The 26,107-nt window shown below is 38.9% G+C and overlaps 1 protein-coding gene across 4 annotated transcripts in view; it reads left to right on the top strand.

Annotated features, from left to right (window-relative positions):
* Positions 1 to 26,107, top strand: part of dock4b (dedicator of cytokinesis 4b) — a 164,196-nt gene that overhangs the window by 56,907 nt on the left and 81,182 nt on the right. For all 4 annotated transcript variants that reach the window (XM_017694007.2, XM_017694006.2, XM_017694009.2 and 1 more), the window contains exons 5-10: positions 361 to 457; positions 740 to 888; positions 1,337 to 1,421; positions 9,571 to 9,722; positions 24,455 to 24,536; positions 24,650 to 24,710. In XM_017694007.2, the coding sequence (XP_017549496.1) occupies positions 361 to 457; positions 740 to 888; positions 1,337 to 1,421; positions 9,571 to 9,722; positions 24,455 to 24,536; positions 24,650 to 24,710 (626 nt within the window). The remainder of the gene's footprint in view (positions 1 to 360; positions 458 to 739; positions 889 to 1,336; positions 1,422 to 9,570; positions 9,723 to 24,454; positions 24,537 to 24,649; positions 24,711 to 26,107) is intronic.

Below are 26,107 nucleotides of genomic sequence, written 5' to 3'. Positions count from 1 at the left end.
AGAATTTGATGTTTGAAAGAGTATTATTTATCTCCCAGTCCATAAAGTCAATATATATATGAAATTTAAGCTACAAAACCTGTTTTTTGTGACATTATAAACCATTTATATATATCTGCCTTTTCTGCCTTCAGTAGTTTATGCTAGCTCATTCACATTGAACTTGAGTGCTTTTTGCTTGAGACACAGTAATGGGCAGCCATTCAGAACAGAGCTCATTTACATATATCAGTGCTAAAGGCAAAGTTACCAAAATAATAATTGTCATTCTCAGACATAAAGAGAAGTATGCGGTGTTCTGCCAAGCCAATTAAACTGATCACCCAGATAAATACATTTATCTACACTTTTGACCAACAGGCAATTTGAGACAGTGGTGCCCACGGAAGACTCGGTCATTACAGAGATGACGTCCACCTTGCGAGACTGGGGAACCATGTGGAAGCAGCTCTATGTGGTGAGTACAACACTGTGCAGTGAACTCTGAGCTCTCACACACAAACACTGAGAGAAGTGCCTTATCTGTCTGGAAATTGCTACCAATGCAGGCAAGATTTATAGTGCATTCTATTCTCTTTAACCACCTGACCCAAGAGGAAATGACAGTGAGGGTGTTTTCATAAAGATACGGTAAAGCATGTGCTGCCCTTTCCTGTACAGAGTGATACTAGACTCATCAATCTGTCATTTTATCATTCTGTATACTGGACTCATCCCTGACTCTCCGTGCGTCCTGCAGAAGAACGAGGGGGATCTGTTCCACAGGCTGTGGCACGTGATGAATGAGATCCTGGATCTACGACGGCAGGTTCTGGTGGGTCACCTGACTCACGACCGCATGAGGGATGTCAAACAGCACATAACTGCCCGCCTGGACTGGGGCAACGAGTGAGTCACTGTCTATCTCGCTCTCTCTCTTCCTCTCTCTCTCTCTCTCTCTGCATCTGTCACAGCGTGGCTCTCTCTGTCTCTCTTATTCAGCCCTTTCTCTATGTCTGTCTTTCTCTCCGTCCCTCTGTCTCTTCCTCTTTCTTTATCTCTTCTGTTTCTATTTCTGTCTCTCCATCTTCTGACTCTCTCTGTCTCTATTTTTCTCTTTTTCTCTCTCACTTCTCTTTCTTCCTTTCTTTTGGTCTCTCCATCCCTCTCTTTCCATCTTTCTCTATCACTCTGCCTCTGTCTCTTTTTCTGTCTCCCTCTCCCTCCCTCTCCCTGTCTTCATGTCTGTGTCCCTCTCCTTCGCTCCCTTTCTCTTTGCCCTATTTGCTGTATGTACACTGGTATTAATCCACAGAAGCACTAATACATAGTGTTATGCTTGTGTTTGCTGTTGTAGACAGTTGGGTCTGGACCTGGTCCCCCGGCGAGAGTTTAGCATGGTGGATCCCGATGACATCAGTGTCACCGAGCTCTACAGATTGGTAAGTTTCCCCTTCCAGTCTCCCCGTCACCCTGGGCGACGCTGCTGCGTTACCGTGGCAACCACGTCCTCCGCCGCCTCGGGGGCTGCAGCTTCAGAGACGGCTTTGCTTTCTTCAAGCGTAATTTAACCACTTAATCCCTTTTCTGCCGAACAAGAGGAGGCTGTGGATGAAAGCCTAATGCGTCTCCATTATGGTGCCGGGAAAATGACAGTAATTCAGCAACAAAGTGGCAACATAAAACTAAGACAATTACCTTGGTCATGGATGTGAGTGAGGTAGCCAAGGGAGCCAGGATCTTCGCTGACAGCATGGTGTAATTGAGTTGCGGGGAGCACATTGAAGGATCGCGTCTTCTGCGCTAAATGTAACCTGAAATGTCCAGTACCACTGCTGTAATGTAATCTTGCTGTTTACACTGAGTCGGTTACAGCATGGCCTCGGTGCCAGGCCCAATCACTCACTACCACCACAGCCATCAACACAGTCCAATAGGTCAGTGTTTCTCAACATTGGCCCTTAAGCAACCCTCCTCTTTAAATTTCATTGTTTTCCCTGCTCCACCTCCCCAGATCCAATTAAACAAATCGATTTTCTTAGGCCACCCCATGCAGTACATGCCTGAAATGTCTCTTTTATCAATAACTAAACATTTTGTTTAATTATTAATCTCTTACAGCTGTAAACATGCATATAAATCCAGTCCATACTTGTTTGTAGGGAGATATTTTTTTAATTATTTTAATTAGTTGAAAAGAAACCCTTTATACTGTTGCAACATTTCTCAGTTTTTGACATCAAAATGATGAAAAATGCAGACTTGAACTTCTCAACATCTGTCGAGTGGGAGGAGTAGCAGACCTAGTGAGGAGAATTCTGAGACAGAACTTCTCCTCCTCCCAAAACGCAGCACAGCAGCAGATCACATCCATTATTCACCCAAGCCATATAGCATTTTAAGTCTATGAGCCAGTCAGAACTAACAATAGTAATGCTAACTTGGCAAAAATGGGCTATTATTAAATTTACATTAGCTAACAGTTCATGCAGTTAAAAGTGAGCAGCAAACATGGTTTCATGTTCACATATTCAGATTTCTTTCTTCATAAGCTTCTGAACAAGAGGGTGCAGAAGGGTTAATATATATAAATTTGCATTGTTTGCAAACAAGACAATCAGCTGTATTTACTGTGTTAATTAAGTAATGACATATAGTCATTTCAATAATCTTAGGCCCCGAAAATTGTTAAAAAGTATTTATCTTGTGTTTGCCAGTAAAACACTATATAACATTAGAATGAATACAAATAAACATAAAAACATTCTTGTTTTTAAGACAGTTATAAAATAAAGGTTTTGTTCCTGTTTTTTTTGTGGACTCCAGCCATCTCATGAATTAATGAAGGACTGATTAAACTACATATTGAGTGGTAACCGTAAACACTGAGCTTTCTTGAGGAGAGAGTGTTTTTTAAACAAATAAATGCTGATTATTATGACCCAGTCTAGATCCAGGCCAAAAAAGAACAGAAGTGGTGAGAAACGTATGCTTTATGAATGTGTGAATTTGTGTGTAGTGTGTAAAAATGAGACTCAAAAGGCAAAATGTTCTTAACAGCAATTACAAAGTACAACATACAAATACAAATGTACAGTGCAAACAGCAGTTGGACAAACAAAACCTGTTTTGTCTGATACCAAAAAAAAACTAACCTCAACCAAACAAAATAATAAACAAAAGGCAAACAGCTTACCTAACTTACTACACATAACACAAATACAACCCAAACAAGATGGCAGCCAAACCCTACACTTTGTGAGGCTATTTACACACAAAAGGAGACTATACACAAAATACACAGGCAAACAGGTTTTAAAGGGTTAGGCTAAATCAGGGTCTTAACAAAGGAGAGGCAGAAGGCCAAACAGTTAAGAGATCATTTGGGAAAGGAGCAAACCAAATCAACACAAGTGAGCTGAACCACGTGAGCAATAATCCAGGATCCACAGAGGCCTTTTGAGTTCTTCCCGTCAGATGACGTAGAAATAATTAGTGCAGCTTGAACATGTGGCATTAGGCATGAACTGGTATAAGGGGATGAGTAGAACATATGGATCATGTATTGACTGGATCATGGAATGATGCTGACAAGGAAGCAAAACAGCAGCAAAAAGGAGTACAGTGTATCATGACAGCCCAGAAGAAAGACTTTACATATTATTTTCTCAGAGGTCCAAGACTTTTGCCCTGTATAAATAATGATGTAATAGAAGCAGAATGACAACGACAAGTTTAGACTGCTAGTGGTCCATTAATTCATAGCTCACATTGGGTGTTTGGATGTATGGATGCATATGGTGACCAATTTAGATTTTTAAGAACCTGTATCAGACAGCATAAGGCTTTAGGCTTACTTTTTAGATCGCATTGGTGTTAGGAAGCTAAAAGCTGTAAACATATTTTATTATTTTAAAATAGCCAAGGGAAATCGGTAGATTTTGTTGATATTATAGCTAACTGGCACAACATTTGATGCTGATGAGGTGTCAACATCATCTTTACAAGATGTTTTTCTCCTCGGTGGATGGTGTGCAGACATGTTAGTGTGTCAAATATGTCATTGCTGCCAAAGGAAAAAAAACACATTTTCAAAACAGTAACTTTACAGGAGAAGGCAAAAACATTCTTAAACTTAAATGCAGGTTAGTGAAAGAGGTTTTATTGCAAGTAATTCTGCAGTATTTCAGTTGGTTGGGTGTATGTCTACTCACGGTTATGACTCTTTTTCATGAAAGATGAGTTTGTTCTCCATTTTGATTGAAGCTCCACTCCACACTGTATACTGCTCGCTGGCACACGTGTACATCAGAGCACACTCTGTCAGGAGTTCAACTCCAGTGAAGTTTTTTATTGCTACTAGAGACTTTGAAGGATTGCATTTGTTGCGGTTATGGTCTGTTAGTGTCATGGCGACACAGATGCAAATACATATGAGCAATAGAATGGAATATGCTGCAAATGTTCCTGGCCCACTTTCAGGTGCTACGAGACCTACAGTGCTGTGAAAGGTATTTGCCTCTTCCCAATTCCTTCTATTTTTTTGCATATTTGTCACTCATATTTCTGGTCATCAAGCTCATCAAGATCATATTAGACAAGGATAACCTAAGTAAACACAAATTGCTGTTTTTATATAATGATTTAATTTATTAAAGGGAATTATTGAAAAATTCTGTTCAGCCGTACCTGGCCCTGTGTGAAAAAGTAATTGCACTCCTAGCTCCTGAACGAACCAGGTACTGCCAGACCTGTTGAATCTAGACATCACTTAAATAGAACCTGTTTGGCAATATGAAGCAGGCTAGAAGGTTTGAAAAAGCAACACATGATGCAACCTTTTAGAGATTCAAATACATGGTTGAAAGTTACAAAGCCAAAAGGCTCTGTGACTCCAGTGAACCACGGTGAGCGGGCTATCCACCATAAGAACATCACACCAGTAGTCAAATATGGTGGTTGTAGTGTGATGGCCTCAGGCTGCTTTGCTTCTGCAGGACCTGGACAGCTTGCCATAATTGATGGAGCCATGAGTTCTGCTCTCTATCAGAAAATCCTGCAAGAGCATGTCTGCCTGTCAGTTTGTGACCTAACGCTCAAGCACTGTTGGGTTATGCAGCAGGACAATGATCCAAACCTCTAAACGGCTCAAAAGAAACAAGATTAAGGTTTTGGAAGGGCCCAGTCAAAGTCCTTAAATGAATCCCATTGAGATGCTGTGGCAAGACCTAAAATGGGCAGTTCATGCTCAAAAACCCTCAAGTGTAGCTGAATTCTGCAAAGAAGAGAGGACCAGAATTTCTCACAGCGATGTAGAAGACTCATCGCAGCTTATCACAGTGGTTTTTTCACACACACAGGTGATATAGGTTTTAAATAAATATTTATCTTCAGTAATGGAACTATCACACTTGCGTTATCTTTAGCTTATATTAAAATTAGTTGGATGATCTGAAACATTTACATGTGACAAATGAGCAAAAATAGAAGAAACTGTACGCCACAGTAACCAACGCCAGTAGACCTTCTAGGGTGAAACTGATAGATGAAGCGATTACAGATAGACTTCATCAGAGTTGAGGCTTGTGATTGAATAAAGGACACTGTGCAGTGTATGTGTTTGAGTGCTCTCTCCTACAGTGTAACTCAGACAGCTGTTTTTAAACTAGGCTCATTAACAGTGACACACACTCAGTACAGCGTGATGAATGGTGCAGGTCTAAAGCAGGTCACACACTCTGCCCACACACGCTTTAATTAGCCGCTGAGGATTCGCTGTGTGCGTGTGTGTGAGGGAGGGAGAGGAAGGAAGGTACAACATGGGAAAGAAGTTGGTAAGAAGTTTCACATCATATAAGAATGTCAGCACAGTTTCACTTCCTCTTCTTGAACTTGAGTCTTTTAAACTCTTTCTGTCTTTTTGGAGGTGTTTTTAGCACTGAAGGAAGCAGGTTCTCACAGTCTCTGGGCACTGATTATGATCATTGTGATTATCAGCGTTAGGTCGGGACAGAAGCGCTCTTTGTGCAGTGATTATGAAGAGAGAGACTAAGAGGTTTAAGGTCTGCCTGCCTGCAGCTGTAAAATCTCCAGTGAAATTCCAGCACTTTATCCCATGAAGCCTGTTCATTTCAGACGAGGCCTCGTTACGAGAGCGTGTGCAGCTTCTCTCCTCTTTATCTTCTTTGTCATTTCATTCCTTTATTCAGCTCTTTTCAGTTTCTCCTTTCCTCTGTTTTGCTCCCTCTCTTCCTGCCCTTTATCATCAGTTTAGCCTTTAGCCCTTCTTTTCTTTTTTCTTGCTCTTTTAGCCTTTTCACTCTCCCAGTTCCTCTCTCCCTACCTCTTTCTCTCTCTCTCTCTTTGTCTCTCTGTCCCTGTTTTTGTTCTTTTCTCACTCTCGTTTTCTTACTTTAGCCTCTCTCTCTGTCTCTTTGTCCCTGTTTCTGTCTTTTTTGTCTCTCTTGCTCTGTCCTCCTCTCTCTTTTGCTCTCTTCCTCTAACCTGCCTCTCTCTCTCTCTCTCTTTGTCTCTCTGTCTGTTTCTTTTTCTTTCTCTTGCATTGTCCTCTTATCTGTCACTAAGTGTTGTCATCCCTCTCTCTCACTATCTCTCTCTCTCTCTCTCTCTCTCTCTGTTCTTTCATTTAACCTTTTCCCCTTTCTCTCTTTCTTCTTCTTACCCTTCATTTTCTCCTTCTTCCTCTGTCTCACTTCTCTCTCATTCTCTCCATCCTTTATCTTTTTAGGGCCACCCCCTCTCTCTCTCATTACCATTTTCTGTCTCTTTCTCTTTTTCTCTCTCCCCGCCTTTTTCTCTCTCCTCTGTTTGGCGGCTGAGAATGTATGTGGAGCTGCATGTTGGCATCTTTCTCTCAGGCCATCTGGAGAAGTAGGGGGCTGTGTTCTTGGCTGAAGGATCCAGAGCTCACCATGACTGCTTCTTTGGCTGCACACATGATGAGGCTGTGGTGAATGTGCAGCTCCATCAGTCTCTCTATAAACTGCATCACTCTTCTGTGCGCTGGCATCATTGCATGTGTGTATTCAAGACACTGGTGGTGGAATGAGTCCATATCCTATTACTGTAATTGACTCTGCAGCAGAAAACTAACACATCTACTAACACAATGCTGCCATTCCTCTGTTTGAACAGCTGTAGATGAGCAGATCATTGTTGCACGATGGAGCGAAAGTTCATTGCTCTTTTAGTATTACGTAGTAAACAATTCAGTACACTGACTTTCATTTCCTTACTTAAGTGAGCTGACGCTACGCTGACACTCTATTCTGCCTGCAAGTGAATCAAATAGAGCTGCTAATGGGCCTTTCAGAATCATTACTTCATCACCTGAATGCATTTATTTAAGAATTTACAATGATTTAAGCTGACTGCAATTATTTCCCACAGTTGTTAGCATTCACAGTCATATGTTTATGTACAAACAGAATATGAATTGGTGGAGTTTTTAGTTGTAGGTTGACGTAAATACAAATAAATGAAAGTAGAGAAAAACATTAATTGAGAAATATCACAGATCTTACAAAAACATAAAAAATTCTAACTTCTCACTGATGCTGTAACACCTTTAGAGGGCAGTGGTGAGTAATGTTTGTTTATTTGAGCTCCAGTTGTGTTGGGAGCTACTAAGTTTCACTTGGAAGCAATATAGCTTATCAGAACTTGGCCACTTCAGGTGTGCACTTTCATAGTTGCGTACATTGGGCAAAAATAAATAAATAAATAGTTCTTGTTAAAATAATAAAACAGCTAAAACTTACTATATTAAGTCACACTTTAGGCTACTGTTATTATAGTTTTACTTTACTGTTATTGAAACTTAGTATCATTATAGGCTGTTATTAACAATAATACACTTTTTGTAATAAACTTTGATGTAACCACAAGTGAATTTGTGCCTTTGTTCATTTATTTGGGTGAAATCATTCTGTGTTTAGAAAGCTGCAGCACAGCATTGTCTGTTTTATAAGCATAACCACAATAAAAATGAATGTTCTGAAGCCAGACAACATATTTTGACTGATGTCAAGGTGCTTTAACGCCACAGATGTACTGGAATTCTTACATGGTTATCAAACAAATAAACATATGTACGACTATAAACAGTACAGCAGGACGTACATTACAGTAGTGCAGAAGAGAGCCTTGTCTTTCTGTAATGTGGAAATGTAATAAATGTAATAAGATTTAGTTAAAAATTTGAATGAGGTCAGTGGTGATATTACTCAAGAGGCCAACTATTTATGACGTTTTAGTCAAATCTTAATAGTGATTTCAAATACATTTTTGAAGCGGTCATTTTGCCTTCAGGTTTGAGTTTTAGCTCTCTCCCCATCCAAACAGATAGGTGTCTGGTGTTGTATGACTGGAAAGAACTGCCCTGTGGTGTTGGTTGCCGTCTGAACAAATTTCCTGCAAGGATTTTGCTTAGACATAATTACAAATTATGTGAGGTAAAACTATGTACATAATTAAGCAGCTTATGCTGGTGTGAATAAAATTAATTATAGTAAGTCTCTTAATTAATAGTCAGTCTATTCTTTTGGGTTATGACGCTTTCGGGCCTGTGACATCTGAGATTGTGTTTTGCCAGGTGACCAGATTATGATGAGGGATCACAGAGGATAACATGGGTTCTTTTATGGAGTCCATTCTTTTTAAAGCACATTAGAAAGTATAAATGTTGTGCTTTCTTCCCAGTATTGCTTGTATATGCTGTATAACAGCTCAGGTTGTTGAAAATCTGTGGAGATACCCTTTTGACCTGTTCTGTTTTTATGGATTTGATGTGGATTATGTAGAGAGGACTTTGGCTCCTCTTGAATTCCAAGATAAGTTCTTTTGTCTTTGAGACATTGATGATGAGGTCACTGTCCAGGCCATATGCAGTCATCATATCTACATGGACTACACGTTAAAAGAAAACACTTTGAAGGAAACAAAGAATATGAGGCAAATCTGATTTATTTATGTCATGTACGGCTTGTCACTTATGTTGTGGATCGCCAATGTTTTTTCACATTTCAGACCATTACACACCGAACCCGGTGCTGTAATCTGTGTTATCGTCAGTCAGCTCAGGCCTGATCCTTACATCCCTTGTACAGTTGATCATGTAAACAGACATATTTGACAGTGTGTACTTGTGTGGGTGTGCACACATTTGACATTCAGACCTCCTGTGTCGAAATAACCAAGAGGCATGTTAAGTGAAACAAATTAGATTTAGCCGACTATAAAGAGGTCATGCTGTGAATGTGGTGTCGCTGGATTTAAATGGAATATTCAGTACAGTTCTGACAAAAACATGCAGGGTCTTTTTGACCCCTATATTTCCAAGTATCAGAGAGAGAGAGATGGAGCTGAATGTGTTTGCATACATTGTTACGCTCTCCAGGCAAAACTCCCAGGGATGCCATCAGGGCCATGTGGCTGAGAGAGTAATCATGGGCTGGCCAGTGTTATTTGGCTTTGTTAGAAGCAAAATCACTCATGAAAATTGGCTTGCTGGTGGGTTAATGCTTATATTGTGTCTGTCTATCTGTGTCTGTGCATGTACTTGTGCACCAGATGGAACATCGGCACCGCAAAAAGGAGACGCCGGTCCCAGCCAGTACACATCACCTGTTTGTCCACATGAAGAGCCTGATGAGTTCCAACCTGGGCGAGGAGCTGGAGGTCTTCTTCTACATCTATGACAGCAGAGAGAGCAAACCCCTCAGGTGAGCCACTGATAAATCAGCATTTTTGACACTGGTGAGCAGGTTTGTCCTGATCCAGCTGGAACAATTGGTATCGGAGCCGATCAAGGAATGATTTAGATGAACTTTATAGGCTGTTCCTTTGCTAAAGGGCCCATATCATGGATTCATTGAATTACCCTCACTTTTGTTTTTAATTAAACAGTTTGATTTAGTATGTAAACATGATTAATGTTCACTCCTCAGTCCATACAGTCCATATATTTTGAATTATGTTATGAAAACCAGTCATTTACATATATCTATCTATTCGGCATATAACAGTATACAACCGCTCATTCATGTGGAAATTATGAAGAGTGTTTCAGCCCAGAGTGCTTTGTGAATAAAAAAATACGTGGCAGCCAGTAAGAAGAGATACATATATCAGTAACAAAACATGTATTTACATATACTAGTAACAGAAACATATTTTATAATCTGAAGGGATATAATAAATTATCATTTAAAATATTAATTATTACTCTTTTTGGTGCATAAACTCCCCAGGAAGAACAGTAAAATACAAGAAAAAAATGGATGTGGGCCCATTAATGCTACACTCCCAAATTTTGGACCTACACAAACGCTTTGTGTTGCGAAATCCCAAATCAATTAAGTAAAATTAAGTGGAAGTATGCATTAAGTATTTATGTATTACACATCATTTAATTTGTTCATATTCAGTTGATTCACTCTTAATGTCCAGTTGCTGAAAGTGGTGATGGTATAGTCGATTGTTCAGCATTAGCTTACAACCTTCATTTGGCCTCAAATGGCCCCAACTTTCTCTTCTTAAAACAAATCTTTAACATAAATCTTTAATATACGTTATTTTTGCATCTCTGGTTATCAGCACAACAAACCTATGAAGGGATCTGTTATAGGAACAGGCATAAGAATGTAACACAAAGAGGGAAATTGAATGTATTTTCAACCGTATTTTGTTTTCAGTCATATTTTGTTTTCAGTATTTAAATATTTTTGCTCCTTTAGCCTTTGTGATGTGCGATGAGAGTAAAAATTTTGAATCAAATCACAGCATTTGATTAATTCTGCACAAACGATTTTAATGACTCAGTATAAGCATCACTAACTGAAAGTAAGTAAAAACATAATAATTTCATGGACCTAATAAACAGTTCCACAGATTTTTGAAGTCTTTGAGATGTGAACAAAGTCATTCAGAGCGGTAAGATGTGGTACAGTGCACTGTAGAAAATCAGGAACCAGGTGTCATGATGACCACAGCACAAATGTAGCCATTTACTGACCAAAATGACCAGTGACCCTACATGTGTCTTGCATTTTTATATGTAATATTGATGATGGTAAAATACTGTTAAATGTGAAAAGAATACCACACAACTGTAACAGCACTGTAAACAATTTTGCACGGTTAAATGTCAGATCAGCACAATATGGGCAGATACTCTGTTTAAAAGCTCTTAGATCTGGATTAAGGCAGAAAATTTGATCGGTGCATTCCTACTTGGAAACCACTGGCTGGTCAATACTTGCCTCTTAAGCCAAGGTTACAGGACAGTAGGTAATGCTGGTCATGTTTTTAATCCAAATAAAACCTTTGCTTTTTGCAGAGTATTCTGTGGTTCTGTACAGTTGCCGCATATGTTGCATGCTTGTGTACTCGCTGTGGGATGCTTGTTTTTATCCTGTTGCCAGTATGATTACAGGGAAAGTTTAAATTTAAGTATGAGATCAGCATGAGAATGATTTCACAGCGCTTTTTGGTTTGTTTGCATGTCAGAGTGTCGAAATCAGAGCGTACTGAAGAAAGACTTCAGCTGAAATGCTTCTTTCATTTCCTCTTGAGCGAAGCAAGAGACACATCAAGGAGTATGGATTCCACCTCAGCCACATGGAGAAGTCTGGTGTCAATACACTATAGACTGAATTCCCTCAGATCAGGCGTTTCTGTTAATGTAGTCACTGGGAAATCAGGCAGACGTTTAACAGACCAGACTGGATGTCATTATAATCTGCATATCTTATATTGATTGTTGTAATTGTAGTGATTTATTAATTAAGCAGAAGGTAGAAATTCTAAATAAGGTTCTACCCTAGAAAACATTCAAATCTCCTTCCTGCTGCTATTTCAAGGGAAACAGTCTTCTAATATTAACCCATTGCGAGACCATGAATCATATCCAAATCCCTTTTTGAGCTTGCATGCTGGTTTTTATAATGAGTTATCACCAGTGTACAGTTATCAGAAATCAGAAAACTCTTTTTCATCGCAGTCCTATGAAAGTGTAGAAACTTTATATTTGATTTTTATTTGAAAACACCAGCTCTTAATGTTGTGTGAGCATTGCAGGATGAATGGATCAATAGAAGTAGTCCAAAATCATTTGGAATAACATCTTGTTATATTAACAAGATGCTGCTATGAGAGTAATGCCATTCATCTTGATGCATGGTAAGATACACAGGCATATACTGAATGTTTTATGTTGTTTGTGAGTGGAGCATGCCAAGGAGATATACACATTGGGTAGATAACAAGCCATAAAGAAAACCAGCCATAACTGTGCTACAGCATGCAAAATGTGGTATTACGTGGTAACGTTTATAAAGTCACCAGGGTTTTGATCACTGTGCTAATTTCTCCTTACCGCTGCAGTATTTTTACATGTGTTGTCAGTAAAAGCCAGTCAGAATGAATATGCCAGGGCAGTAAAACATATTGATGATCATCGCTCAACACCTGTCTGGGTAGCAAGGTAGATGCTCTGTCAGAGAAAATGAAAAATCAGAGTTGCAGATTGTAAGAAAAGCCTTTGAAGAAGAAGTAACCTACTCTTTGATAAAGTTGCTGCAGTAATCTGATTGGCTGAGCGTTGTTTGTTATAAAATACTCCAGTATTAAATTCACAGTTATTACATGAAATGATTATGAATATGCCATATGTCTGACATTGTTTTACCATAGTTTTGTGAGAAACTTTTATCCTAAAACTAAATTTTTAATCCATTCATGGTAGAGAGATACAGGGTACACTCTTTAGCACCTAAAGAAAATATTTTTGTAGATGTACCTCCATTTTACCATTGTCAACATTATATATACAAAAACTCATAAGAGTTTGGGTTTACTAGTCATTTTGTGTGTGTATGTGTGTGTGTATATATATATATATATATATATATATATATATATATATATATATATATATATATATATATATATATATATATATATATATATATATATTAGGGGTGCACGATATGGGCTAGAATTGCGATGTGCGATAACATTGTTGGATATCCCGATATCGATGTGAAACACGATAAATTAAGATTAAAATACAGAAATGTAGTGTCTCTCTGAACAGCAGCACGTTAATTTGTTTTGTTTTTTACTGTGTAATCAATCCAGAATAATTCCAAATATTTTGCAGGTTTATTCAACAATAGATGAAATCTAAAATTAGATAACACGTGTACATGTAATAATAGTGCAAACATTTTGTGCGGTGCAAGGCTGTGTTCTCTCAACATTTAGTAATAATAAATAATAATAAAAAAACAAATGAATAAATACATAAGTAAACAATAGAAAAATAAGGTTAAAAAATAAATGAAATAAAATACAAACAAAAGCTCTCTTTTCTGGTAATAGCACAAACTTATTATAGCTAGAGCTCAGCATCACAGAAGCAACATAGCCAACATAAAAGCACAAAACCTTGCAGTTTTTTCTAAAAGTTAGGTATACTCTGTAAAATGCTGTTTGTCTGTAAAACCTAAAAAAAAGACATTAAAAGTATTTATTTAAAGTTGATTAAACACAGTTCAATCTTGTTACCACATTGAGAAATTTTTTAGGTTGAACGGACAAACTATTGTTTACAGTGTAGAACTCTAAAGTCAGAAAATATTTAAAAAAACATGCCAACAGACTGCAGATAAGCTCAGCGATCCGTTTTCATTTTTTCTACTAATTCTCCTGACTTTTACCTAGTCTTTTTATTTTACATTTAGCCACACATTCGACTTTTTAGTTCAAACTCCTGGTTAATGAAGTGAACTGTCAAGCTCACGTGGGGCTCCGTTGTTCTGCTGGACCACAGATCCGTTGTACACGCAAAGAATCCAATTAGCTTCAGTTCGGCCTGTACACTTCTAACGCACTGAGCACACATCTCTGGCACGGCAACATGGGAGAAATGCCTTCGTGACGGAATCTTGTACCGTTTATCCACCTTGTTTAGTAAGTGCACAAAGCCTTCTTTGCTAACCGTTTTAAATGGCAGCATATCTTTAGCCAAGTAGTGTGTGACGGCATCGGTTATTTCTTTGTGACGCTGTGAGCCCACGTCATATGGAGTTACGCTTTCGAACATTCGAGCGATGGATTTTTGTTTTACACCTGGAGCTGCATCGTGACAAGAGGTACAGGTGCTGGTCAACGAATTAGAATAATTTGAAATAGTGCAATCATGAAATTCTTTGAATGCATTTTTTGTGCAGAAAGCAAATCAGGTGTTCACCGCACCTGTCCTACTCGTTAGACTAATCACAGAACTCGTTACCTGTAGAAAATTTGCTCAGCTGAGCTTTCCAAAAGGCCCATTTAGGCCATTTAACTGTGACACTGTTGTTTTATTGAATTAGAATAATGGAGAAACCGTTTCATTGAATTAGAATAAATGCTCGAATTTTTGTTTTCTGTGAAGAGTGTTCACTGTGCAGTATAAAGTCAGGGTTGAGTAGAATTTCTAAGTTGTAAAATCAATCATGGGTAAGCAGCGCGACCTCTCAACCGGAATAGTGGCTCAAATTCAAGCCCTTCGCCAACAAGGCTTGACCCAAACTAAAATTGCTGAGCAGCTCGGCATCAGCCAGTCTTCCGTCTGCAAAGCTCTCAAGAAAAACTGCAGCAAGCGCACCAACTGTTCCGGCGTCCGAAAAACTTCTGCTCGCGACAACAAGCAGCTGAGAAAGATCGCAGTCAGCAACCGGTTCAAGTCCACTTCCGAGCTCACCGACTTGTGGAACAAGCAGACCGGTGCTGACGTCTCCAGATCAACCACTTACCGTCGTCTGCGCGAACTCGGCTTCAAATCTCGCGTTCCAGCAGTAAAACCGATGCTGAACAAGAAACAAATGGAGAAACGGCTGAAGTGGGCCAAAGAACACAGCAAGTGGACTGCTGAAGACTGGCAGAAAGTGGTCTTCAGTGACGAATCACGCTTCTGCATCTCCTTCGGTGACCAAGGTCCTCGTGTCTGGCGTCGTGGTGGCGAAACCTACAACCACGAGTGCGTGAAAAGATCTGTCAAGTTTCCCCAGAGCGTTATGGTCTGGGGATGCATGTCCGCTCGAGGTGTAGGGAAACTCTGCTTCCTCAAGAAGACTGTCAATGCTGCCGTATATCAAGATATTCTGGAAACGTTCCTGATTCCGACTGTTGAGGAACAGTTCGGCGAAGAAGACTTCATATTTCAACAGGATCTTGCACCGGCTCATGCGGCAAAGTCGACCAAAGATTGGTTCACTAAAAAACAGCTTGAAGTTTTGGCATGGCCGGCCAACTCGCCTGACCTCAATGTCATTGAAAACCTTTGGGCCATCGTCAAGCGGAAAATTCGCGACAGAAAGCCTACTACGCTGGACCAACTGAAGCAGAACATCGCCACTGCCTGGGAAGCTGTGAGTGCGGAAACTTGCGACAAGCTGGTCAAATCGATGCCGCGGATACTTCAGGCAGTCATACAAGCCAAGGGGGCAGCCACAAAATACTGAGAAAGTGATGATTGTAATTATAATAAAAATTATTCTAATTCAATGAAACGGTTTCTCCATTATTCTAATTCAATAAAACAACAGTGTCACAGTTAAATGGCCTAAATGGGCCTTTTGGAAAGCTCAGCTGAGCAAATTTTCTACAGGTAACGAGTTCTGTGATTAGTCTAACGAGTAGGACAGGTGCGGTGAACACCTGATTTGCTTTCTGCACAAAAAATGCATTCAAAGAATTTCATGATTGCACTATTTCAAATTATTCTAATTCGTTGACCAGCACCTGTAGTCTGGGAATACTTTGGTTTTAGTCGAGATGACCGTGCTCAATCCAAGGTTTTGTGCAAAGAATGTCGAGCCGTTGTGGCTACAGTCACGGGGAACACGACAAACCTTCACCACCACTTAAAACACAACCACAAACAACTGTATGAGGAGTGTTCAGCAAAAAAGTCTGAAAGCACGGTTAGATCTACCTCTTGTCACGATGCAGCTCCAGGTGTAAAACAAAAATCCATCGCTCGAATGTTCGAAAGCGTAACTCCATATGACGTGGGCTCACTGCGTCACAAAGAAATAACCGATGCCGTCACACACTACTACTGAGCTCGGAAGTGGACTTGAACCGGTTGCTGACTGCGATCTTTCTCAGCTGCTTGTTGTCGCGAGCAGAAGTTTTTCGGACGCCGGAACAGTTGGTGCGCTTGCTGCAGTTTTTCTTGAGAGCTTTGCAGACGGAAGACTGGCTGATGCCGAGCTGCTCAGCAATTTTAGTTTGGGTCAAGCCTTGTTGGCGAAGGGCTTGAATTTGAGCCACTATTCCGGTTGAGAGGTCGCGCTGCTTACCCATGATTGATTTTACAACTTAGAAATTCTACTCAACCCTGACTTTATACTGCACAGTGAACACTCTTCACAGAAAACAAAAATTCGAGCATTTATTCTAATTCAATGAAACGGTTTCTCCATTATTCTAATTCAATAAAACAACAGTGTCACAGTTAAATGGCACAGTTAAGTGTCACAGTCATGCCTCCCCGTTTTGGAACCAATTCATCCACACGTACGTCTTCGCTTCTCGAAGATTTTTCGGCACTTGGCCTGGCTGTGCATTTTTTTTCCGGACTAAGAAATCGCGTGTCTGAAGAGCGCGTTCACCTCGCTCTGCCTCTTGCCTACTTACGTCACGTGATCATAGTCTGCAGCGCGAAGAGCTCCCTCTATTGGTCGCAGGTGATGCAATTTGAGTTTGCTGTTATTCGAGGCGTTATCGTGGCTCTTTCGATGTGTTTATCGTGAAACCTCATATTGCGATAACGATAAAAATACGATTAATGCAGCCCTAATATATATATATATATATATATACGTTCAAACTACACCAATCTTGAGATTATATATATATATATATATATATATATATATATATATGTATAGAGTAATTGTAAGTAAATAAATCCATAATTGTAGAAAATATATGAGATGGGCCAGCACAGAGGGTAGTAATATTGGCAGTCAGTATGTAAGAAAGCAGTAGGTGATGTCCATTTTTCAAGATTTATCCTCTCTCCATGTGTTAACCAAGCAGTGCTCATTGCAGTCCTTTATGCTGATGACCTCTCTGTCCCCAGACAAGACACCCTAACAATATGGCAGGTTGATTGACAGCTCAGTATTTCACAAGAGTGACGCTGCCCTGCTATTTTAATGCTTTCTCTCACAGCTAAATTCACTAGTGGCTCAGTTCACTCCGTGTCACCTGTGTGTGTATTTGAAAAGCCTTCGCAATGAAAGAGGGCTCATTAAAAAGCAGAGAGATTCGCCATCACGCCTCTAAATCTCAGGATAGTGATGGAGTCTGGAAGGCTGTTTCACAGCTCCTCATCTTCAAGCACTCTCTAGCACTGCATTTTCATGTCTGAAGAAAACAGGCATTTTGGGTCTATTTAATATATCTTTTATATATAATATATTTAATATATCTTTTATATAGCTCTTTTTAGAGGACTGCCACTTCCAGTAATTGGAGTGGGATTTTTTTTTGGTACATTCTGTCTCAGGAAAAGCACATTAGCAGTTGTTGAAGGAATTAGCAGTTTAAAGGAATAATTTGGTGAATAATCAGATTTATACAGCTTTCACCATACATCAAATATAGTTGATCTATAAGACATTCTTTAGTTTTGCGCAGTAGCTGCAAGGCATATGTAGCTAACATGTAATGGAAGCTTATGTCTCATTAATTAGATTACATGTACAAATGTGGATGAAAATGTAGGTTTAGATGGGAGTGTAGTATTTGCAACTGTCTTCAAGTCTACTTTTGTCTATATTTTATGCATTTTATAGATGTACATGTCAGAAATCACATCCCTTTCAGGCAAGTCTATTTGACATTACTATATGAGATTACGCATGGAATTGGCAGTGGTGGACAGTAACTAAGTAAATGTAATTCGTTACTGTACTTAAGTAGTTTTTTCTTTTAACTGTACTTTACTTAAGTTTTTCCATTTTGGGCGACTTTTTACTTTCACTCCACTATATTTCAAAGTCAAATATCTGACTTTTTACTCCACTACATTGTGAGAAATCTGTTGTTCCTTTTGGTTTCTGTGTGTATAAAAATGCAACATGTCAAAACAAAAGAAGTGCAAAGCAAGAGCACCAATCAGGGCACAGTGGTCACTTTGTTCTGAGCTTGTTTTGACCTGTTGGTCATACCGACCCAGTGCAGCACACGGTTCAACGCCAGTGCAGCAGCGTAAAAATTTAGGAGCACATGCATCACTGAAATGATGAACTAACCTAACTTTGTGTAAATAGAGCACAATATAGAAATATGTACACATACGCAGTCGGGACTGGCACGTTTCTTTTTTTCTGAATTCATACAAACACTTTCATTTTATAGTAAATTAGTTTCAGTTAGTTTATGTTTATGAACAGAGGCCTACAGATCAATACAGTAAAGGAAAACTTATTTGTGATCCTGAGTTTAAAGCAAGTTTTTGTTAAACTTGTAACTAATTTACAAAGTCATCTTAAACTGAAACTTTGCTTGTTTGTAAAAGTGATTTCAGAGCCACTCGGTTCTCCCTGATGGAAACTGTTTACCTTCAGTGTTTTGTGCTTATGATCATTTTAATAGACGTCAGCGTCACTAATTAATGACGTTCTATTAAAAGACTGGTTTACCAAGAGAGACGCTGGAGGACTTTCACCTGAAATGAGTTCATGAAGCGAGTCTTGTTATAAAACTGATAACAGGACATCAGAGCCATAATTAATCTTTTAGTACTTTTACTTTTGATACTTAAGTACATTTGAAGGTAAACACTTTTGTACTTTTACTCAAGTTGATGTCTAGAGTAAGGACTTCTATTTTTACTGGAGTAAAATTTTACCTCAGGTATCTCTACTTTAACTTTTATTTGTGTACTTCGTCCACCTCTGCGAATAGGTAGTACGCTATAAAACCCAGTGTAGAACTAATAAATCAAACCAAGAATTTCTTGACAAAGTACATTTCAAAATATGTGAATTTGATGTTTTTCCAAATTATTTCTTTAAATGTTTTTAAATAGGAAGCATAGCTGCTTTAGCCTGAGCCAAAGGCTTTTGCTACATAGATCAAGGAGTGATGCAAAAACCTCAGGAATTGTTCTCACCTTGGAAAAGACGTGAGTAAATGTTGCATCACTCCAGTTGGCGGTGAGGGGTGTGTGTTTGTGTGGGTGAGGTTTATCTCTTCCCTCAATGGTTAATTACCGACTCCAGCAGGCTTAGCAGAGCGGCTCGGCTGCCCCTGCTCTCCTCTCTGCCCGCGTGTTTTCCCTCACTGCCTGTATTTTGGTGTTTGTATCTGTGTCTGCTGTTGTCTTGAAGGAGAATCTGTTAATGGCTGTCTTCCAGCGCTGTTTTGCCTGGCTGCTTAGCTGGCCGGCTTCCAGCTAATTATTGTCTCTGCTGTAGCGCGAGGTGTGTTCGGGCCCAGATGGTGCCACGGCTCACACTCTTCCCCTGCTCAGCACAGCCGCTGCCAGACTTACTTGGGTTCAAATCTGGCAGCTGCTGGAGATTCAGCTGCATACAGTACCAGTCAAAAGTGTAGACACATTTGATCGAATGGAGACATTTTCAGAATTTCAGAGACAATTTAGTCTAAAGGCTTCTGCTTGAAAACTTTTTTTTCTAAGGCAAAAAAAAATGAGGTTGATGTTGATTGATGAATGTATTACCAAAACAAACAAATTGAATCAGCACACAAGTAATTTTCAGCAGCAATCCAGCCTCTTATGTGGCTCCTCATGATGTTACCAAATGTATAGAATGGCAAGTGTGTATAAAGCTGCATCATGCAAGGTGGGACTACTTCAGAGAATCTAAAACAGAATATATTTTTGAATTGATTAACACTCCTTTTTAAATGATTCCCTTCTGCTCTCTCTGTTCACTCCTCCAACATACACGACAGTCACATAAATGTAGTGCTGATGGCAGAAAGAAAGCAAACCATTTTTGCCATTAATACACAGATGCTTCCAAATGGGTGAACTACATGATACAGTTAATCAGTTAACATCCTAGTGTACTTTGTAAAGTGTAGAAAAATGCTGAACATAGCTAATTGACCACAATTTTGGATCAAATTGGCAAAAGGAAAACTTTAAAAGAAGGTTCTTTATTACAGGCAGGGCCTTCAGTCCTGCACCAATAGGAATAGTCACTAAAGGGACATCTGCGCTCAGAGCAATGGAAAAGATATCAGTAAATAGGGATGGAAATTGTGGTTGAAAGCGCATGTTTAATGATTGTCATCCTCGTGCATTAGGGTGATATGTAAGGAAAAACAGAGAAGCAGCTGTTTCTCAGGTGACTGTGTCAACCACAACTACATAAAGAAGGATACAACCCCTCATTACAAAGACACAAATCATAGGCTTTGGTCTGGCATTGGCTGGACTGGTTTGGATTCATTTATCCTCTTAAAGCAGGGTCGGCAACCCAAACGTTAAGAAGAGCCATTTTGTCCTTTCAACAAAAATCACCACCTTGGGAGCTGCAACATTTTATGTGTATTTACAGTCTTGGCTGTAAATATGACTCAGTACACGCTAATGTACTTGTATAGGCTAAAAAATACAATATAAACAAAACGCAGACTGCTCTGCTGTAAGCTTTAGTTCAGCTATAGCCAATTTTCTTGCATCTCTACGGCAGGAAACTTTTCCAAAAGTTTGAATTTTTATGACGCTGAATTCAGCTTCTCATTTGGCAGCTTCTTGTTTGAATTCTCCTGCTTGACCTCAAATGGTGCCTGAGGCGCCATAATGTAACTTCCAAACTATTTACAGTGGAACGGGAGAAATCGAACAAGAAGCTGACTTCAGCTTTGTGACGTTTTAGTGCTTAACAGCTTCTTGTTGCAGATTAAACACAGCAGGAAATAAGCTGGAACACTTACAAATGCAAATGAGTCCATCCGTCACCAAATTACCAATGTTCGTTTTGAATCTCTGTCTTTGGCTTTTCATTAGCCGCTAGCTAGGCGAGACTTGTTTGTGTGACCAGCAGTCTGCGTGTCAACCCTCAGGCTCTAAAGCTGGTGAATTAAGAGTTATAGTCTATATTTACTACAGCATTTAAGACCATTCATTCCAAAACCTGTGTTAGAGCGGTGAGCAGAGCTTTATTTTACTTGTACCTAATATCCTAAAATTCTGCTGTGGAGCCACAACAGGGCAGTAAAAGAGCCACATGTTGCTGGCCCCTGCGCTAGAAGGAAAGGTCATTGCGAATTAATCCAAAGTTGTTCTGACTGGTCACTGTAAATAAATCACTATTGTGATTTTGCGCTTTGCATTTGTGGTAGTATTTATTTATTTATTTATTTATTTTGTGTCTGCATTACCAATTTTCACCCCAGGGAAGTGTTTTAATATACATAGGAAGACTTTTAAAAGTGTTGGTACTAGTATCAGGATAATGGTTTGGTTTGGTGTGAGGTCAGGCATCACTGATATTACCCATACCTACTGTCTTGACTTTTTTTCTGGGCTATGAGTGGATCCTTCAGTCTCCTCATGTCTCCCCAGCACAGCAGTATATGTGTGTGCATGCTGGGATTTGCACAGGAGGAAGAGGAATCAATTCACTTTCTCTCCATCCATAGGAGGATTAAGGCACTGCCCTCTCATATACAGAGCAGCAAGGGTAAAGCAGGTGTGTGTGGATGTCTGCATTATTAAGCGGATGCAATAAAGTATCTATCTATCTATCTATCTATCTATCTATCTATCTATCTATCTATCTATCTATCTATCTATCTAAACGGAGGACTTTTATTTTTACTGGAGTAATATTACTTTGGGTATCTCTACTATATCTCATAGTGTAATTTGATATGTACTAATATGTATATTATTTCTCATAAGTCATTTTGTCAAAATGATTCATTCAAAAATTTCAGTCAGTGCCACATTTGTGTTTGTAAGTGCTTCTAAGGTCTGGCTCTTATAGGTGGTTGAAAAATGTAAACTGAAAAGATTTAGGAGGTTTTTGTGTGGCAGTGATGATGTATGAGGACTGGTGAGTGACAGCGTTTGTGGTAATGACTTGGCCTTTCTCTTCCCACGGGGCTGTTTTGTGACATGGTTAATATAAGCAGCCGTGGGTTGAGATCGCTTTTCGGTTCACTTAATTTATCTATCTGCGTCCACCACCATCATTTCGCCTTACATGACAATCGCACACATCAAAGGAGGAAATATCAGGTTGAGGCAGGAGCGCTGAGGGAATGCGTTTCAGTAATGGAAATGAGGCTGCTGATGCAGGCCGATAAAAATCCTCCAGTGACAGTGCAGGAACTGATGTGCTGTCTCACTGGACACGCAGGACTCTATGAGCTTAATTGAAAGCTGGGAATTCAACAATGCCCAGTTAATTAGCACTTAAACATGTGTGTACATGTGTGCCTGCGCATATCTGAGCGCGTGTCTCGAGTGTGTTGATGTGTTAGTTTGTATGTGCAGAAGTCAGAGACCACCCAGAAATCAGATATAAGATATAATTCTCTTGCATAAGGAAAAGTATGGAAGTGTCTTTAAAATAATAATAATAATACATTTTATTTGACGGCGCCTTTCTGACACTCAAGGTCACCTTACATAAAATGAGACAATAATAATAGTAAATAAACAGTAAAACAATAAAACACAGTAAACTTTGTACACAGTCTTTGCAGTGATTGTATTTTTGCAAGTAAAATGACCATATATCTTTAAAATTGATGTAAATAAACATAAATGTGGCAAAAAAAAGAATTAATTTTTTTTTCTTTTTCTTGATAAAAGTAAAAAGTACTTGATATCTTGTGAGCAAACAGTTTGGTTCCGGACTTCTTTTCATTGCATCCTTCAATCTCGTAGCTTTGAGAAATTCCACCACCACCACATAGTGAATTATTAATTAGCCAAACCAGCCAAACAGGATGGCAATTACACATAATACTAGGCTTCCTCATTTGGAAATGGTTAACTACTTATTGTAGTAATATTATTCATATTTACTGTAATATTAGTGTTTTTTCTGAGCAAACAAGTGCCTTTTAAATTTCATTTTCTCATGTTCGTATCATCAAACAAATACAGGTGTCCCTCTTTGAGGTTTAAATGGATCTGAACACTGCAGCCTTTGTTCAGCTGTGCTGCTCTCCTCTGCTTATCACACTGCTGTGAAAGTCATGTAACTGGATTATGTGGCCACTTGGTGAGAGCGGGGGTGTATGTGTGTGTGTGTGCGTGTGTGTGTGTGTGTGCGCGTGTCCTGTCTACTAAACCAGTCCCCTGCAGAGCATCACAGAAGACAGGACTTGAACAGCGCTGCCTACAAACCACACCGATTTTCTAATGTTTTATGCAAAGCTTATTTTCTGTTTCCCTCACATTGTAAAGATCACATTGCAGCCGTGTGCTCATTAATATTTGTAATAGAATATCTGAATTGTGGCAGCGTTCAGAGCTCTGCATTTGCACTTGTCATTATCTGTTTCTCCTGCCTATTTTTAAAGCATTGTTTGCCTTGACGTCTGTGCCAGTTTCTTGACAGTTCGACATCTATGCTGAAAAACCCTTTCCGGGATTTGTGACATTAGCTCAATGAATATTTTATCAGATGTATGAGACGTAGATGTATTAGATTAGATTGTTTCTCTGACCCATCAGTTACGTTGTTTATGATTTGATTTACAAAATGATATGCACTAAATAATTGAAACAGTAAGACATCAGAAAACATCTGAAGAGTAAGACATCAGAAAACATCTGAAATGTAGGCCATACTATTGTTTCTCATTGAGATTGTTGGAAGCCAGTTTCTAGACAATTTAATGGAATATAATTTTATTTCCCTCAAGTATTATTTCTTGAAACAAGCCATAATATCTTCCAGTGTAGTAAAATATCATTGATAGAATTGCTTAAGGGAGCCATATCACACAAAGCTAATTTCCCTCACTTTTTAAAACGAAAGTGTTTGATAAAGAAACACAGTCATATTTAAACAAAATGTATTATTCACTCCACAGTCTATCCAGTCTATATATTGACATTGAGCTGCAAATTGTAGCGTTTTGACTTAATTACTTTTGTGATGTCACAAAAACCTGTGCCTTGTTTACACCTATTCTGTCAAGGGCAGTTTAGCCCACGTTTATCATGCTTTCACTTGCATGGAAATTTTTGGGAGTGTATCCCTGTGGGCTCTTTTGGAGCTTCAGTTTTCTGAGGTTTTTGAACACCATGCCGTCCTGCAGCAGCTGAAAACAGAGTGCTTTGTGGAGGCTTGGCACCTCTTTGGTCCTCATTGTCTCTTTCTCCTCTTCCCTCTGTCTCTCATTCTCTCTTTTCTTTCTCTCTTCTCTCTCCTCTCGCCTCCCTCTCCTCCAGTGAAAGGTTCTTTGTGAAGCTAAATAAGAACGGAGTGCCCAAGTCTCCAGAGAAGACAGAGAGACAGTGTACCCTTTTTGTGGTGAGTGTTAGAGAGAGTTTCAAAACAATTCAGCTAATTGCACAAAGAGAATGCTGTGTGCATTGATACAGCGCCCTGTGTTCATTAAAGCTCTCTCTGTTGTCTTTGTGTAGGACCTGGGGAGCGGTGACCTGAGGAAAGATGTGTATATTGTTGTTCACATCATTAGAATAGGTAAGCGTGTTCCTTTTAGGGCTGCAAAATATATTGTTAGTTAACCCTTAGAAGTCATTACTTTGATTTTGATATACTGTTAAAATGTAATTATGAAATTGTGTATTTAATTACATGAGAAGGTACACACTGAATTACAGTTAGATTTTTGGTGTACACGGTTTGAAACTGCACCTTTTCCCTTTATTTTAATGTTAAACAGTGACAAAAAAGTAGCAAAAATATACATGATGTTCTTGCTTCTTGCTAAAACAGACTTCATCTTATTTTATTTGCATAGTACACTGTAACATCCTATAGATTATCTACAGATGTTTACATGGCTAACAGACTGTTTGGTGAAACCCATTTGGTTCTCAACAAGGTTTGGGTTAAGCTTTGGATTTGGATGAGGGTTAAAGTTAGATTTAGATGTTAGAGTTGTGGTTAAATTAGGATTAGGTCTTGGTTTTGAATTTGGAAAAATGAAGGGATATTGAGTAGATATTTAGCTGCTGCAAGTTTAAAGATAAGTCGAGCAGCTAAAAGCATCTAAATAAAGTATCACCAAAGACTGTATTTGCAGAAATATATTTTAATCAAAATCTGAAACATAAAATGTCTCCTCCTTTACTTAGAAATACAAACATGGTATTGACTGAAAGTTATTTCAATGAGCTACAAGTGAGAAACAATTCATTCAAATAACATGATGCTTTTGTTACTACCAGCATTAAAAGTGACTTCTCATTCTGGCCTTACATGGCAAAACATCCATGCAACTAATTCCAATACTTTTTGGTACATGGTATCATTTTCGTTGTAAAGTAAAAAAAAAAGGTGTAATTTGCATATTTACAACATTTTGTCATCTTATGATATTTCTCGAGCTTTATTTCTTTGTGTATAGCTGTTATCTATAGAGCTAGGGTTTTTTACTATATCTGTCATGTGTATATTAGGTTTTTGAAAATGAGTTTTTAAGTAGCCGTTGCGGTTATAGCCTATTTGATGTCTTTCTCATCCTGTCCTAGCTCATTCTCTCCCCTTCTGTAATAATTTTCATCCTTTCAATCTCAGATGAATCTGCGCTCCAAGTAAATTTAGGGAGCATCAAGATCTAGCAAAATATATTAGAATAAAAGTAGAAGAAGAATAAAAAGGCCCACATACAGCCATTTAAACAGTTGTTACTGTTACGCATCAGGTTACAGAAATGTTAGCATTGACTCACGTTTGCTGTCATGACTCAGTAAACTGACGGAAATGAAAAACTAGTCAGTCAGTGACGATATCAGACTCATTACTGCTTACCTGTGTTACTGTGTAATCTTATTATTTGTTATTGGCATTTGTTTCATGAAAGCCTTGCCACACAGTTAAACAACTTGCAGCTGTTGTGGCTGAGTTCCAAATGA

The sequence above is a fragment of the Pygocentrus nattereri genome, chromosome 1 (genome assembly GCF_015220715.1).
Source record: "Pygocentrus nattereri isolate fPygNat1 chromosome 1, fPygNat1.pri, whole genome shotgun sequence".
NCBI lineage: Eukaryota > Metazoa > Chordata > Actinopteri > Characiformes > Serrasalmidae > Pygocentrus > Pygocentrus nattereri.
This window is presented reverse-complemented; position numbering and strand designations above follow the sequence as displayed.